General features: G+C 38.7%; 2 protein-coding genes across 2 annotated transcripts; both read left to right on the top strand.

The window, feature by feature from the left end:
• Window positions 1–5,413: 5,413 nt before the first annotated feature.
• On the top strand, window positions 5,414–6,067 carry LOC110869575 (velvet complex subunit 2-like). The gene has a single exon (XM_022118818.1). It carries the CDS (start codon window positions 5,414–5,416, stop codon window positions 6,065–6,067), a length of 654 nt encoding a protein of 217 aa, XP_021974510.1.
• A 51-nt stretch (window positions 6,068–6,118) lies between these two features.
• LOC110869574 (leucine-rich repeat extensin-like protein 5) lies at window positions 6,119–6,625 on the top strand. Its single transcript, XM_022118817.1, has one exon. The coding sequence runs from the start codon at window positions 6,119–6,121 to the stop codon at window positions 6,623–6,625; it is 507 nt and encodes a 168-aa protein (XP_021974509.1).
• Window positions 6,626–17,080: the final 10,455 nt, after the last annotated feature.

The following is a 17,080-nucleotide window of genomic DNA, read 5'->3' on the forward strand; positions in this document are numbered from 1 at the left end:
GTCAAAAAGGCCACAAATTTACAGTGGGAGTCAGAGTCGTCAGTCAATCTTCCAGAAAGTATTGATGTTGTGTTTACATCATCTGACACTGATCAACAGTCTCAATTGATGAAGAAAGTCGTGGATCATGTGTTAGATAGTGATGACAGTGAAGAGTCAAAGTCGGAATCTGCGTCAGAGTCAAAATCTGAGTCAAAAATTCTGGGGCAAACAGAAAAACAGGGAAAATTAATTTATGATAGAAAATTCTTGTTATCAAAGTCTAATTTGGATGATGGGTTGTTTAAAGTTGCTTATACTTTGAATAATTCGGACAAATTATATTCTGATGAGGATTTTCCAATAAGAGGTGTCAAAACTGAATTGATAAACAAGGTTTTCAAACTCACAAAAATCAATATTTCTGAAATAAAAGACTTATGTCTTAATGTAAAACCTAAACCTTACACCTCAAGAGTTCAACAGAGATTAAATAAGAAAAGGAATTACAGTTCTGGTTCAGATTTCCTAAAGAGATCGAAACATAACGGTAACTTCAAAAAGAAAGGACTTGGTTTTACTCCTACAGAAAAACAGAAAAATGAAAAATATGTTCGTGATTTTAAATAAAAAATGTCATTTGTTTCAGGTACTTCAACCGATGAAGAAGAAAAGACAAGTTTCTGGAGGGAAACAAACAGTGAATTTCTGAAAAAGAAACAAGCTGAGTTGAAGAAGGTAGCTGAACAAAAGAAGGACTCGAGAACCTGTTTCAAGTGCAACAACGTTGGACATATCGCCAAAGATTGTTCTCAGGCGATACAATCAAAACAGGGAGTTTTTCGCAAAATCAAAGAGAAAGTGTTTGCGTTCGAATCACCACTTGATAGAACAAAACTGTTTAAAGATTCTATTTTTGAAATTAGTGAGAGTTCGAACAAGTTTTACAAGAAAAGAGCAAAATCTGACAACCAGAAATGGGTTGTTAAGAGTATTGGTGAAAGCTCTAGCGATGATTCTGATAGGTCGAAATCAGAGGAGCTATCTTCAGGCGATGAAACTGATTCCACAAAATCAGTTGAGCCACAAGTTGTTTCAAAATGTGAAGCTGATGTAAAAGTTGAGAACTCAGTTCTGATTGTTAATGATGAGGAGTTTCCATTACTTCGGGCTGAGAATTATAAAAAGAAAATTGGTAAAGTTGAAATTTCTAACCAATTTTATCATGATGAACAGGAATTTGATGCTGAGAAGGTCTTTAACTCCAAAGTAAAGAATATCTTTGGAAAAATGATTGATCGAAAAGTCAACGGAGTTAAAGAATTTTACGAGAAGAAAACAAAGAAAGAAAAGGGTGAACCATCCCTGGTTTGTGACTGGGATGGTACATATTATGAACAATAAGTCTCAGGACTTGCCGGAGCTCCCAGGTTGGTAAGCGTGGAGCATGCATCGGCATCTTTCTTGAAGTTTTATTCGGTAAAGTCAATCATACAATCGGTAAAAAGGTTTGTTTGTGTTTTAAATACGAGTGGTAAGAAGATTTGATTGTGCAAATGGTAAATCAAGGACATTAATTTGTACTTGCATTTTCCTACAGCGATTGAAAAACAAGATGATGAACCATATCCAAACTTATTTTCCGGAAAAACCATTTTGATTAAAACAAACTTAAGTGTTTTGAAATCTAAATGGGAAAATAGTTTGTTGATAGGGGGAGTTCTGATTGTTTATGCCAAGCGAATGGCGAATTGAGGTGATTCGATATCAGTTGTCATGTTCTGTATAGTTTGTTTTCAATTTTTCATTAGATGTATTTGAATTTTAGGGGGAGTAAGAATTTTTAGAAAATCCAAAAACATCAGAAAATTTGAAAAAGACAAAAACATGATAAAACTGAAAAATGAGTTTCGTTGCATAAAAGAGGAAATGATAGTACATCAGTGGACTATCACAACACACTAAAGATATGAAATGTTTAACAGTGATAAACAATCTTACTGCGGATGTGTCAGTAGATTTTCATTCACTTAGTAAATTGAAACGAGATATAAACCTAAAACAAACTTGCTTGATTTGTGGGTAACTATTCTTGGATATATAGGTAACCCCTGAAATCTCGCTTGAAAGGTTTCTTTTTCTGATATACTAGGTTCTTATACTCTGTGATATCTGGGGTATTATCCCGGGACTTCTGCTGAATGGAAGTTCTGACCTAGTCCCCGGATAATACTTGCTGCATAGTGCTTGAAACATAGCATAAAGCCCTCAGCTGATTAGACAATAAAATTGATAATCAGTTGTTGTAGCTAAAAGATCTCCTAAAGGGGACACACCGAAAAGTCGAAGCTGATATCTCTCTGCGCATACGAAAGTGTCGACCTGAGATCCCTCAGTCCTCGCATATCCCCTAAATTATATACAGATATCAGTTGTAGTATATTTACATGTAAATCTGAACATTGAGATCTGGATACGGGAGTATATTCAAGTGGAGTGATACACAATTAAGTTCAAGTCTTTAAAACACTAATATCGTATCTCGAATAAATTGAAATTTGTGTGAAAATTTAAAGTGGACCAATATACTGACAATCTAGGTAAACTATTTAGAACTGAGAATGTTTAAAGCTTAACGGTGTTAGTGATAGGTCTCAAATCTGATATGATCCTCTTGCACGAGCTCACAAAAATATTGTCTGTAAATATTTTGTTTCTGCATTTTCTTTTATTTCAAAATCCAAAAAAGATTTTCAGTGTGTTTTAGCATAAATTTTTGAAAATGTCAAAAAGATTTTCGACAACTGATGTTGAACAGCTGATTTTCAAAATTCCGAGTGCTAAACATGATGTGCAATATTTGAGGGGGAGTTTTTGTGTGAAATTAAATGTTTTCATAATCTATCCTTTCAAGTGGTTCATCAAAATCTATATGTGTTTTGAAGGAGAGTCTAAATTGGTGCAGTGTTATAGGTTTGAAATATATATGAAAGAATTTTACTTTGAGGTAGAGCTTGTGCAAGATAAGATGAGAAGCTGTTAGACGAAAAGTCAGACAACGATCCTGAAGATGTTACTGAAGAACAAAGGAATACCAGTAAATCGAGAGGGGGAGTCTGAAGATAGAGAGAGAGAAGCCCAAAGATTGATCAAGACTGAAGATGTGAAGACACAGCATTGTTGTGACTCGATAGTCAACTCCATCAACATCTGAGGGGGAGTCTGTTGGTGCACTACATCTACTGATTCCGTCTTGTATCGAGTCATAGACTTAAGATGTTAGATCTGTGCACGAAATACGAGAAATAGTAAAATTATATAGGTTTGAGTTTCTTGGATCGCTTATAGGTCCATTAGGATAGTTGAACCGCTCGAATGACATGTCTTAGGATCACTCGAACGTCAAACATCATGGATCGCTCGAATGTCCAAGTGTTGAACCGCTCGAGTGTCACATGTCTAGACCGCTTATTGGGCCTGTCCAATAAGCGATCCCAAGCCTCTATAAATAGGTCTTTGGAGCGGTTCATTTGTAACAGTAGAAGAAATCGTGTCGAAGTGCTGCCGGTGCGAGATTTGAAGTGTAATCAGTGTAAAATCAATAAAACAAGTAGTTAAAGTGATTTGTCTGCTATTTCTACCTTAGTTTCTTGTTATTCCCCCCAACTGAAACCAAGGAGAAAGCCTCTGAACGTCTCGTTCGGGTCAGAATACGATCCTACACATAATATTACAGTAAGTTAAAGTTTTAAACTCAGAAACCTATTTTTAGCTTTTAAGAGTCTATGTAAAATTTCCAAAATGCCCTTACGGTGCATAATTGGTCATAAAAGGTGTATTTTTCATATATTAAGTATCTTAATGAAATAACTTAATAAAATGCATGTTTTTACTAATCTAATCAGACCTAGAACTCAGTTTTATAAATAAACTCTTTTATAAGCATCAAAATTATCAAAATGCCCTTTTGGGACTTATTTTGGTTTAAATTGCTTTTGGGCATAAATGTTGATATGCTACTGTTATACTAACATATTTTAAGCATAATAATGATTAAGACCTGTTTATAACTTGTCCGGTTACCCGTTACGCATTTACGCGTTCGAAACGGCTTACGTGACTAGTTTACGTAAAATAGCCGAAATGGGCTTAACTTTGTCATTAAAACCTCATTTTCCAGAATGTGTTTAGTTTACCCATATTATACAAGTATCCAAGCTTGTCGTGTCTAAATCACATTCTATCCCGGTCTCCGTTTAATCTACCGGTTAGGTCTGTAAGGTTTCTTTCTAGCTAGTCGGTCTAAGTCTTTGACTTAAGTAAAGACCCGTTAGCATCCTAATAGATAATTAAACCTTCTATACAGATTTATAGCTTCCGGTAAAAAGTGCCTGTCAAGAAACTTAGGAATTTACTGCTACATCAGGTAAATACTTTTAACTTATTTTCCCTATACGGGCTTAGGATACGGTATATTAATACCGCTTGGTCGGGTATGGGATTATTTTGTCGGATTGTGATTTAATAAATCCACATAACCCGTTTTAATCTATTTTGTTTGATAACATAAACATTGGGGGTTAATACGACCGTGTCCTGGATATCCTCGGCTCATTTCATTTGAAAATGGCCATGACCTATGCACGGGGTGTAGGCATACACCCGACAGATGCAAATGCTATATAACCCACATGTTGGGGATAACTCCTTTGTGGGTTTTAAAGTGGTGAGTCTGTTAATCATGTCCGGCTTCCAAACCGGCCCCATATGTATGACAAACATGTAAAACTGTATACAGGATCTTAATAAAGATTGTCCCAAGTTATAAAACATTTGTGCCATGTGCATCTAAATCAATTTTTCTAAAATGTTTTCAAAACGAGTCAGTTAAATTGTATTTACCAGTGTATACTGACGTATTTTCCTAAAGATTGAATTGACAGGTACTTATCGAAATAGGCTGGAGCTATAGGGTGTTGTAGAGGATCTTGCAAATCCCATAGAGACCCGGAGTCTGTAGTTTTTGTTTCTTTGTACTTTACGGTCCGCCTGTGGATCTTTTTTACACTCCAGTCTGTATTATTCTTGTACTCGAACATCGACAGACAGTATGGTTTGTAATGGTTTATTTACCAGCCTTCCGCTGTGCTTTATTATTGTGTGTGTTGACAATGATGATATCAACTACGTCACGATACTCCCCACCGGGCCCACTGGTAATACGTGGAATATTGGGGTGTGACAGGTTGGTATCAGAGCCAACATTGAGCGAATTAAACACTAACCTTTTATGTTTAATCTCAATGACACAATAAGCACATTCCTTAGACTCTCGAGTCTAGGCAAATGACCTAGGATGCATCTTTATCTTTCCCTTGTTATTATTATGTTTTGTTTTATTTTGTTTTCTTGTTTCAACAGGAAGCTTACCATCATGCCTCCAAGACTAAGAGGACGTGGCAAGGGTCCCATGCGTGGAGGACCGTCATCTCCAGGACCATCACACAGACGCACTCCATCAGCGTCTCTATCCTCCTCCAACTCCCTCGATATGTGGGGTCAACCGTACGAGCCGGCAAGACACTCAGTCTCGCTGAGCTCATCGCCATCTTTTCATCAGTCTTTCGGACCATTTGCTCCAAATGAGCCCGAACACTCTCACTATTCTGATCAATCTCACCATTCGCATGAATCTTACCCACCGCATAACTCTTTGCAATCTCATTCATTTCATCATTCCGAATCCCCCTACTCTCCAAGACAGTTCAACCCAGCCCACTATGTTAACGACTTCCTTTGCTATAACCCATTGGGCCCTGAGGACCATTTCTCTCAGGAAATGGAGATGGATGATGACCCCGACCCGGAGATGCAAACAGGAACCCCGGGCCACCCTATCAGCATATCTAGTGGGTCTCCATTTCAGGGATCCCCTTACCGTGGACCCGACTCCTTCCAAGAGAGGATGGCTACCTATGACTGGTTCTTTACTCCATCTTATCATAGCTCTCCGACTCAACCACCTTTAGATGATCCTCAACTTCAAGCTGTCTCACCACCACCACTCCCGGTAGAGGAGCCACTGTAGCAGCCACCGCAGCCACCTCCCGAGCCTCTGAGGCGAAGGAGGAACGCCCACATGTCCGTAAGAGGAGGACCCCGTTTTAGTTCTCCTCGTGGGTTGAGTTCCTATCCCCCTATTCAAGAGGACCCTCAAATGGGTGGGCCCTCAAACACGGCACCGGAGGATAATCCTCCGCAAGCTTCTTATGCACCACCTATGCCGCCTGTGGGATTTGATAACCCAATTCCGACGTACCCAGGTTCTTCCGGGTATAATCCTTATGGAGACCCGTCGGGATATCCATTGGGCTATGGAACTCATGACCCATATCTTACGGCTGCGCAGTATCACCACCTTTATCCTTCTACTTACCCTCCTATGCCTCCAACTGACTACCCAATTCAGGGTTATCAGTATCCTCCGTATCAGCCACCTCCTTCCCAGCAACTACAGCAGCAGCAACAAACTCAGGAAATCTTAGAGAGGTTGGATAAGGTTGAGCATAAGACCAAGAAGAACAAGGAGAGGCATACTAGCTTCATGAAAGGCCTCGCCAACCTTATCAAAGGGAAGAAGAAATAGAGGGTTGTTTTGTTTCTTGTTTATTGTAATCATGTACCTGCGTGGACATTTGTTTGATTTCTGTATCAAGTCCCTGCGTGGACTTATTTTCATTTCTGTATACCCGTGCGCGGGTAGTTTGTCTTTTCTGAAGTCCCGTTTAGGGCAGTTGTATTCGTTTTCTTCGTAATGAAGTTTTAACTTTGGTTTTAATTGTGTATTTTATTACACCATGTTATTTCCTTTCAATTTATAATTGATCTGCCAAAGAAACTCTTAGAGGTATAACCTAGCCAAAGTATTAATTGGCTATGATGGTACAACCTTTTTAAGATAGCAAACCTCTGTTAACATTTGAAAATGTGTTAACATTCCCAGTTGTGCGGTACGAGAAACCACACAAGTTTCCAAAGAGTACTTGGATCCTTCCAAGTCATTTAAAGCCAAATTGATCAATGCAAATCCTGGCTAATAAATATCAGTGTGATGTATACATCAAGACATCCATTTGAGATGCATGCTTTAAGCAAAGGTGTAAAATGACAATGAAAGTACGATTCATAAACTTCTTGTCAAAAAGGCAATGAACTTTGTTCAGATCTTAAAAGATCACTGATTTTTGAGATCATAGTTAGAATCTCAACTCGTTCTTGTGACGAGCTTTTTAAGCTATTTTAATGTCCTTTGAAAACGAGCTTAATGATAGGTAAAATGTCTTCTATGACATTGACAGTTGTGAAATTTTTATCTTTCCCCTGTCTAATGATGTGTAGAATAATGCACTATGTAAACTTTTAGTTATGTCTTGAATGGTCTAAATGGTTTAATAATACCATGACCATTGGATCATCAATGCGATGAATCTATATGTAATTTAAATATTATTATTGTTTATATTATAGCATTTAGAAATGGCTGGCTCAGATGAAGTAAACAGTCATCCAGCACAGGGAAACACCAGAATCAATATTACTGGTGCCGAATTGCAAGCTTTAATCACCGCGGCAGTCTCTCAAGCGGTAGATGCTAAGTTTAAGGAGCCGAGTATTGTTCGGTCTCAAACTCATTCAAAAACCCATTCTCAGTCACATACTCACAAGAAGAGTGAGTCAGTGCATTCGTCTAACCAGGGTAGTATACCCAAGAGGCAGGTAGATCTTGAGCCGACCCCAAGGTACACCAAGGGTTGTACCTACAAGTATTTTGTTTCCTGTAAACCGAGGGATTTTACAGGAGAAAAAGGGGCGATAGACTGTATGAAGTGGTTAGATGAGATGGAGACGGTGATAGACATTAGCGGTTGCGCAAAGGAAGATGTAGTTATGTCTGTCTCCCAATCTTTTAAGGGCGATGCCCTTACATGGTGGAAAGCACTTGTACAGTCCACCGGGAAGGTCCTTTGTATAACCTTTCCTGGGAGAAGTTTGTCGATCTGGTTAAGGACACTTATTGTCCTCAGCATGAAGTAGAGCACGTAGAGACTGATTTTCTCACCCTCGTGATGAAGGATCTAGACTGTAGATCCTATGTGACTAGTTTTAACTCCATGTCGAGACTGGTGCCGTATTTGGTCACACCTGAGCCCAAGCGCATTGCGCGTTTTATTGGTGGTTTAGCCCCTGAAGTTAAGGGGAATGTTAAGGCTTCAAAGCCCACCACCTATAGATCCGCTGTGGATCTATTACTATCCCTCACTTTGGATATTGTGAGGAGCAGGGCGAAGAAACATTCTGAAGAGGGAAAGAGGAAGAGAGAGGATGATCAGTCCTCCCAATCGAACAAGAAAGGAAAGGGGAACTCTGGTTCCAAGAAAGGGCAAACTGGCGATAAGCCCAGGTGCAAGACTTGCCACAAAAGGCATTTTGGCAAATGCAACCAGGACTCACAAGCCAAACCGTGTGGGATCTGCAAGAAGAAAGGGCACAAGTCTGTTGAGTGCCGAAACATTAAGGATGCAACCTGTTAAGGTTGCAATGAAAAGGGGTATATCAAGACCAATTGACCCAAGAATGCGAAGAAGCCTGAAGAGGCTAAAAAGGGTGATGCCCGAGTGTTCCAGATGCAGGCACGGGAAGCGGTGACCGATGATAACGTCGTAACAGGTACCTTCCTCATCAATAATATTTATGCTAGAGTCTTATTTGATTCCGGTGCTGATAAGTCTTTCGTAGATCATAAGTGCTGTAAGTTATTGAATTTGCCTATTAAGACTCTAGACATAAAATATGAGGTAGAACTCGCTGATGGTACCTTAGAATCCGTTTCAACTCTTCTTGATGGATGTTTAATATCCATTAAGAACCATTCTATCCCGCTGTCCCTCCTGCCAATGAAATTGGCTGGTTTTGATATAGTTTTAGGCATGGATTGGTTGTCGCATAACCAAGCCCAAATTGCATGTGATAAAAAGTTTATCATTATCAAAACCCCTTCCGGTGAGTCAGTCACTATCCAAGGAGACACACAATATGGGTTGCCAAGCAACGTGTCTATTCTTAAAGTATCCCAGTGTTTGAAGGGTGGATGTGTCATTTACATGGCACAAGTGTCGGTGAGTGATCCAAAACCGAAGATTGAGGACATCCCAATTATCTCAGAGTATCCTGATGTCTTTCCTGACGAATTACCTGGATTACCTCCTGAGAGGCAAGTAGAATTCAGGATCGAGATTCTCCCTGGATTTGCGCCTATTGCATGAGCTCCGTATCGTCTCGCGCCTACTGAGATGAAAAAACTCAGAACTCAACTGGATGAGTTATTGGGAAAAGGTTTTATTCAGCCCAGCTCTTCGCCTTGGGGAGCTCCAATTTTGTTTGTGAAGAAGAAGGACGGATCTATGCGTTTATGCATTGATTACCGGGAACTGAATATGGTAACGATCAAGAATCGTTATCCTTTACCCAGGATCGATGACTTGTTCGATCAACTCAAAGGAGCGAGTTACTTCTCAAAGATAGATTTGAGATCTGGGTATCATCAACTTAAAGTTCGAACCGAAGATGTTCCGAAGACGGCATTCAGAACAAGATATGGACACTTTGAGTTCTTAGTGATGCCTTTTGGGCTCACTAATGCGCCTGCAGCATTCATGGACCTCATGAATAGAGTCTGCAAACCCTATTTAGATAAATTTGTCATTATTTTTATAGACGACATACTTATCTATTCGCGTAGCCAAGTGGAGCACGAAAAGAACCTTCGATGTATTTTAGAACTGCTTCGACATGAGAAGTTATATGCCAAATTCTCTAAGTGTGAATTTTGACTTCGCAAAGTCCAGTTCCTTGGACATGTGGTCAGTGAACACGGTATTCAAGTAGATCCTGCCAAAGTAGAGGCTGTAATGAATTGGGAAGCGCCTAAGACACCTACAGAAATTCGCAGCTATCTGGGTTTAGCAGGATATTATAGGAGATTCATTGAGAACTTCTCAAGAATAGCTGCACCATTGACTTCCTTAACTCGTAAGAATGTGAAATTTATCTGGGGTCCCAAGCAGCAGGAATCCTTCGAAACTTTAAAGCAAAAATTGAGCAATGCTCCGGTTTTGTCGTTACCGGAAGGAGTTGAAGACTTTGTTGTTTATTGCGATGCTTCACACACTGGCATGGGGTGTGTACTTATGCAGAGGGGCAATGTAATTGCCTATGCATCGCGACAGCTAAAGGTGCATGAAAAGAACTACACCACTTACGATTTGGAATTGGGTGCTGTGGTATTCGCACTAAAGCTATGGAGACACTATTTGTATGGGACAAAATGTGTAATCTACTCGGATCACAAAAGTCTCCAACATTTGTTTAGTCAAAAAGAGCTCAATATGAGACAACGTCGTTAGATGGAAACATTAAATGTTTATGATTGCGAGATTCACTACCATCCCAGTAAGGCGAATGTGGTCGCAGATGCTCTAAGTCGGAAAGAAAGAGTTAAGCCGATTAGGATCAATGCAAAGAGCATTGAATTGAAGAATAGTCTGAATGAAAGGCTATTAGCTGCTCAGAAGGACGCTGTATTGGAAGTTAATCTTCCAAACGAAAAGTTAGGTGTAACTGCTGAACAGTTAACACCTGGAAAGGATGGAATTCTGAGAATGAACGGTAGAATTTGGGTTCCTATTCAAGGAGGACTTCGGGATGTAATCCTCCAGGAAGCCCACAACTCTAAGTATTCTATTCACCCGGGAGGTGACAAGATGTATCAACACTTAAAGGCAAATTACTGGTGGATAGGTTTGAAGAAAGCTATAGCCACCCATGTAGCTAAGTGCCTGACATGTGCTCAGATTAAAGCTAAACATCAAAAGCCATCAGGTCTTCTACAACAGCCGGAACTTCCCACTTGGAAATGGGAAATGGTAACCATGGATTTCATCACCAAGTTACCTAAAACAAGGCACGAAAATGACACTATATGGGTTATAGTTGATAGACTGACGAAGTCAGCCCATTTCTTACCCATCAAGGAGACTCATAGCTCCGATAAGTTAGCCCAGTTATATGTCGATAAGATTGTAGCTCTTCATGGAGTACCGGTGGCTATTATCTCTGATAGAGATACTAGATACACCTCTCACTTTTGGAAAAGTTTCCAACAATCTTTGGGCACTCGCTTGAATTTTAGTACTGCTTACCATCCCCAGACTGATGGTCAGAGTGAGCGTACTATTCAAACCTTAGAAGACATGCTTCGTGCATGTGTTATTGATTTGGGTGGTAGTTAGGACGACCACCTGCCATTGATTGAGTTCTCCTATAACAATAGTTATCATACCAGTATTCAGGCTGCGCCTTTTGAGGCATTATATGGTAGGAAATGCAGAACGCCTGTCTGTTGGGCAGAAGTAGGAGAAGCTCAGATATCAGGACCAGATATAGTCCTTGAAACGACGGATAAAATTTTCCAAATTCGAGGTCGCCTAAAAGCTGCCAGGGATAGGCAGAAAAGCTATGCTGACATGAGGTGAAAACCTCTAAAGTTTGAAATAGGCGATAAAGTGTTATTAAAAGTATCACCCTGGAAAGGTGTGATGCGTTTTGGTAAAAAGGGCAAGTTAAGCCCTAGATATATTGGACCATTCGAGATCCTCGAATGTGTTGGCAGTGTAGCATATAGGCTAAGATTGCCAGAGGAGCTGAGTGGAATTCATGATGTATTCCACGTTTGTAATCTCAAGAAATGTTTAGCTGATGAATCTCTAGCAATGTCTCATAAAGACGTGCAAGTTGATAAAAGCTTGAGATTCATTAAGAAGCCTATAGCAATTGAGGATCGGCAAGTCAAGAAGCTCCGAAGAAAGTATGTACCGATAGTAAAGGTTAAATGGGACGCTCGTAGAGGTCCCGAATATACGTGAGAAGTTGAGTCCACTATGAAACAGAAGTACCCTCACTTGTTCCAGTAAATCTCGGGGTCGAGATTTCTTTTAAGGGGGTGAGGATGTAACACCACGTAAAAACGTGTCCAATTATACATAGACACGTGTCCTAAACTCCAGTGATGTGAAAGATTGAGTTTAAGGGACTAAAGTTGACAACAAGTGAAAATATGCAAACGAAAGGACTAAAAGTGTCAATATGCCAAACTTGAGCCTCTGAATGACCACACGTGAAGAAAATATTCTTAATTGGGTGATTGATTGGATATGTGAAGCCATTTGTGAAAATAAACGGAAGATTATAAATTACAAGGGTTAAAAGTGTCAATATGTCAATTCTGACATCTGAGTGGCCTTTTAACGAAAACGAGGCTTCGTAATATTCAAATATATTCCCGAGAATGTGTGGTAAAAATTTCACGTGATTCCGAGATCGTTAAGCATGTTTTCTAAACTATGGGCGAAAAGCGTCAACTTGATGAAACCTGCGTTTATGAAGGAATCTAACGAACCCGAGCCTAACGAAGTTTGTTTATACCTCCTTGGGCTCCAAGAAATCAACTACAAGGGCCTTGATTGCCAAAAATAAAGTTAAAAAGGATTTAAAACGTTCAAGGACTGAAACTGCCAAGTTTCAAACTTGGTTTACCAGTTTTCCAGGTCCACGCGGCCCGCGTAAGACCCCGCTTAAGTCTTACGCGGCCCGCCTCAGCATGCCAGATGCAGAAAATAACCTGCAGGTGCGGGTTTGGTCAGTTCCACCGCCTTAGCCTAGTTTTTAACGACCTAGGGGCTGTAAGTCGGTTCAAATTAATAGGTAGGACACCTGGGGTGATCCCCTGGCCCTCAATAACACCTGGAAATGATCAAGATCAATGGAATTTACTATATAAGGAGAGCTAGTCTTGTGTTCTTGGCACATCACTTGCAACAAGCTTCACTAAGGACTTGCTCTGGAGCTCTCAGCAGTAACAAGAGGAATTCAAGTGTAGAAAAGATTGCGAGGACTATTAGTAAGCTTCTAATTACTTCTTTAAGTTGTTTAATTTAGCTTAATTACTTAAAAGTCAAACTTAGTGCTTAATTAGTTTGACTTTCGTTTTAATTACACGTGGCTTAACCACTGATCAAATTGAAAGTGGTTATGAAACCACATTAGCATAGGTGATTAACCCTTGAAATGGTGTCTCCTAATTATCTCGTTTGACTGATTAAATGTCGGGTCAAAGTAGTTGACAAAAAGTCAAACTGGACAGAAACGACAAAAATGATTCTAATTAATAAACCAGAGGTTCTAAATTATATTATAACATTCTAATGACTCGGTAATGACTATATAAACATGTTTTATCAGTCCTAATCCGACAATTAATCGTTTAAGGGCAGATAATAACCGAAAGCTGCAAAAGCTTGACTTTTGCTATGACTTTCAGTTCTGACCCATTCAAGCTTATTTCTTCCATGTATTAAGCTTCCATTAGGACCGTAATACATTGTATTATAACTCTCTGAAGTTATATTGCATGGTGCCTAATCGTTTGTAATTTATGCTCTTGATCGTAATTATGCTCATTAATGCCTAAAACGCCCTTTTTGCATAAAACCAAGATTTTTAGCAATATGAATGGACTAAAACCTTTGCTACTGATATTTAGACATGTCCCGAAAGTTTGACATCAGTTTGAGGTCTAGGATGGGAGTTATGCTTAATAGCGTAATTAAGGGACTTCTTAGTAATTAAAAAGCGTAATTAGCATAAGGCCCATCTAAACCCGATTTTCGACACCAATATTTTTACCTACTGATGTTAAATAATATTTTGGGATTTTTGAAGATTTTTATTTATTTTTATGCTGAGCTTAACATAAGATTATAGCCTAATTTCGGTAATTACCGGTTTTACCCTTTTCATACATAAATTGAGTTTTACATAATATTTTGAAGGCAAACTTTTTGCTACTGATCCTAAATGATAAATGTATTATTTTGAACCTTATAAACTGACCAAAATATCAGATTTCCTATTTTTACCATATTAGCCCTTTAAATCGCATATTAGGCGTTTTTAGCACCTAGTATGGGTCAAAACTATATTTATCATTTATAACCCATAACCTACTAATGTTTTAAGTTAATTTACATAATATTACAGTAAGTTAAAGTTTTAAACTCAGAAACCTATTTTTAGCTTTTAAAAGTCTATGTAAAATTTCCAAAATGCCCTTACGGTGCATAATTGGTCATAAAAGGTGTATTTTTCATATATTAAGTATCTTACTGAAATAACTTAATAAAATGCATGTTTTTACTAATCTAATCAGACCTAGAACTCAGTTTTATAAAAAAACTCTTTTATAAGCATCAAAATTACCAAAATGCCCTTATGGGACTTATTTTGGTTTAAATTGCTTTTGGGCATAAATGTTGATATGCTACTCTTATACTAACATATTTTGAGCATAATAATGATTAAGACCTGTTTATAACTTGTCCGGTTACCCGTTACGCATTTACGCGTTCGAAACGGCTTACGTGACTAGTTTACGTAAAATAGCCGAAACGGGCTTAACTTTGTCATTAAAACCTCATTTTCCAGAATGTGTTTAGTTTACCCATATTAAACAAGTATCCAAGCTTGTCGTGTCTAAATCACATTCTATCCCGGTCTCCGTTTAATCTACCGGTTAGGTCCGTAAGGTTTCTTTCTAGCTAGTCGGTCTAAGTCTTTGACTTAAGTAAAGACCCGTTAGCATCCTAATAGATAATTAAACCTTCTATACAGATTTATAGCTTCCGGTAAAAAGTGCCTATCAAGAAACTTAGGAATTTACTGCTACATCAGGTAAATACTTTTAACTTATTTTCCCTATACGGGCTTGGGATACGGTATATTAATACCGCTTGGTCGGGTATGGGATTATTTTGTCGGGTTGTGATTTAATAAATCCACATAACCCGTTTTAATCTATTTTGTTTGATAACATAAACATTGGGGGTTAATACGACCGTGTCCTGGATATCCTCGGCTCATTTCATTTGAAAATGGCCACGACCTATGCACGGGGTGTAGGCATACACCCGACAGATGCAAATGCTATATAACCCACATGTTGGGGATAACTCCTTTGTGGGTTTTAAAGTGGTGAGTCTGTTAATCATGTCTGGCTTCCAAACCGGCCCCATATGTATGACAAACATGTAAAACTGTATACAGGATCTTAATAAAGATTGTCCCAAGTTATAAAACATTTGTGCCATGTGCATCTAAATCAGTTTTTCTAAAATGTTTTTAAAACGAGTCAGTTAAATTGTATTTACCAGTGTATACTGACGTATTTTCCTAAAGATTGAATTGAAAGGTACTTATCGAAATAGGCTGGAGCTATAGGGTGTTGTAGAGGATCTTGCAAATCCTATAGATACCCGGAGTCTGTACTTTTTGTTTCTTTGTACTTTACGGTCCGCCTGTGGATCTTATTACACTCCAGTCTGTATTATTCTTATACTCGAACATCGACAGATAGTATGGTTTGTAAGAGTTTATTTACCAGCCTTCCGCTGTGCTTTATTATTGTGTGTGTTGACAATGATGATATCAACTACGTCACGATACTCCCCACCGGGCCCACTGGTAATACGTGGAATATTGGGGTGTGACATATGTACCCCATTCTTTCCGAGGTAAAGCATCAGCTAATTTGTCAACCCATTCTTCTCGATCTTTGTTGATATCTAACAGGGACATTGAACGCACCAAGTGACAATATCTTTCAATCAGTTTCTTTGTACTTTCACCCGACAAACTAGTAAACAAATCAAACTCTTTCTTTAATAATGATTTTTTATTCCTGATCATCTTCTCACTTCCCTCAAACTTAACTCGAAGTGCTTCCCAAATCGAACGTGAAGTATTATCATGTTGAAGTAATATCAAGATATCTTCTTTCACTGCTTGCTAGAGTAGACTGATCATTATCTTTTCTGCTTTGTACATGTCTCGTTCTTTATCCGACAATTCAGAAATCGTTTTATTAACTCCCACATCTGTACGTGGCTTAACATACATTTTCTCAATACATTCCCAAGACCTCAAATGATTTGCTTGAACCCAATTTTCGAATCGATCTTTCCAACCATAGTATTCTTCAATGCCCATTAGCTTCGGGGGGTTTTTGCAAAGTTCCTGTTTCATTTTCCATGTTTACACTCTGAGCAATGGTAACAGGAGTACTCGGGGCAGTATCAAATGCGTTATAAAACTCTTCTTCCATGTTTCGGTTTCACAAATCACAAACTCAGACACTTTCAAACGAAATAAACCTCTTCACACAATATGACTTCTTCACACGAAATAGATTTGGTGCATAATGAACCTTTTCAAGCGAAATGCACAGCTGAACTATTTCGTACGAAATAACTTGTACAAAATGGAAACTTTCACACGAAATGGAAACTTTCACACGAAATGGATGATTTCGTGCGAAATGATCCTAATCACAAACGAAATGATGATTTCGAACGGAATGGCTGACTTTCAAACGAAATGGGTGATTTCGTACGAAAAGGAACTTTATTTCAAACGAAATGGATTATCAAACTCATTCCGTGCGAAATAGTATACATATTCCGTGCGAAATGATGCTGACGTCATACTCTTGGCCATGTTTTTGTCAAATTGATCAACTTTTAAGCTGAATTAAGGTCTAATTCTTTCAAGGATTTGATAAAACAGTATTTCGCTTATAATGTGAGAAAATCAAGCCATTTTAACCAAGATTTCACGGTTAATTTTGAAAAGAAGGTGTAGAAGTCTGAAATTTGATGAAATCAGGCAGAATTTGGTAAGAACTCTTCCTCCTAAGCTCTGATACCACTTGTAGGATCGTTTGCACGAAAAAAACAAGTCGTTCAGAAGAGTTCTTGTCAATACGAGAGGCGGAAACTAACGTATCGACTTCGAAACAGCTTGATTTACACTCTAATTGTCTTTTTGATTGATATAACAGCGTTTTACAGCGAGTAGACACTTCGACAGTAGTTCGGCACCCGAATCCGATCGTTTCAAATGAAATGAACAAGCACGATATATATAGGCCAGC

The sequence above is a fragment of the Helianthus annuus genome, chromosome 4 (genome assembly GCF_002127325.2).
Source record: "Helianthus annuus cultivar XRQ/B chromosome 4, HanXRQr2.0-SUNRISE, whole genome shotgun sequence".
Lineage (NCBI taxonomy): Eukaryota > Viridiplantae > Streptophyta > Magnoliopsida > Asterales > Asteraceae > Helianthus > Helianthus annuus.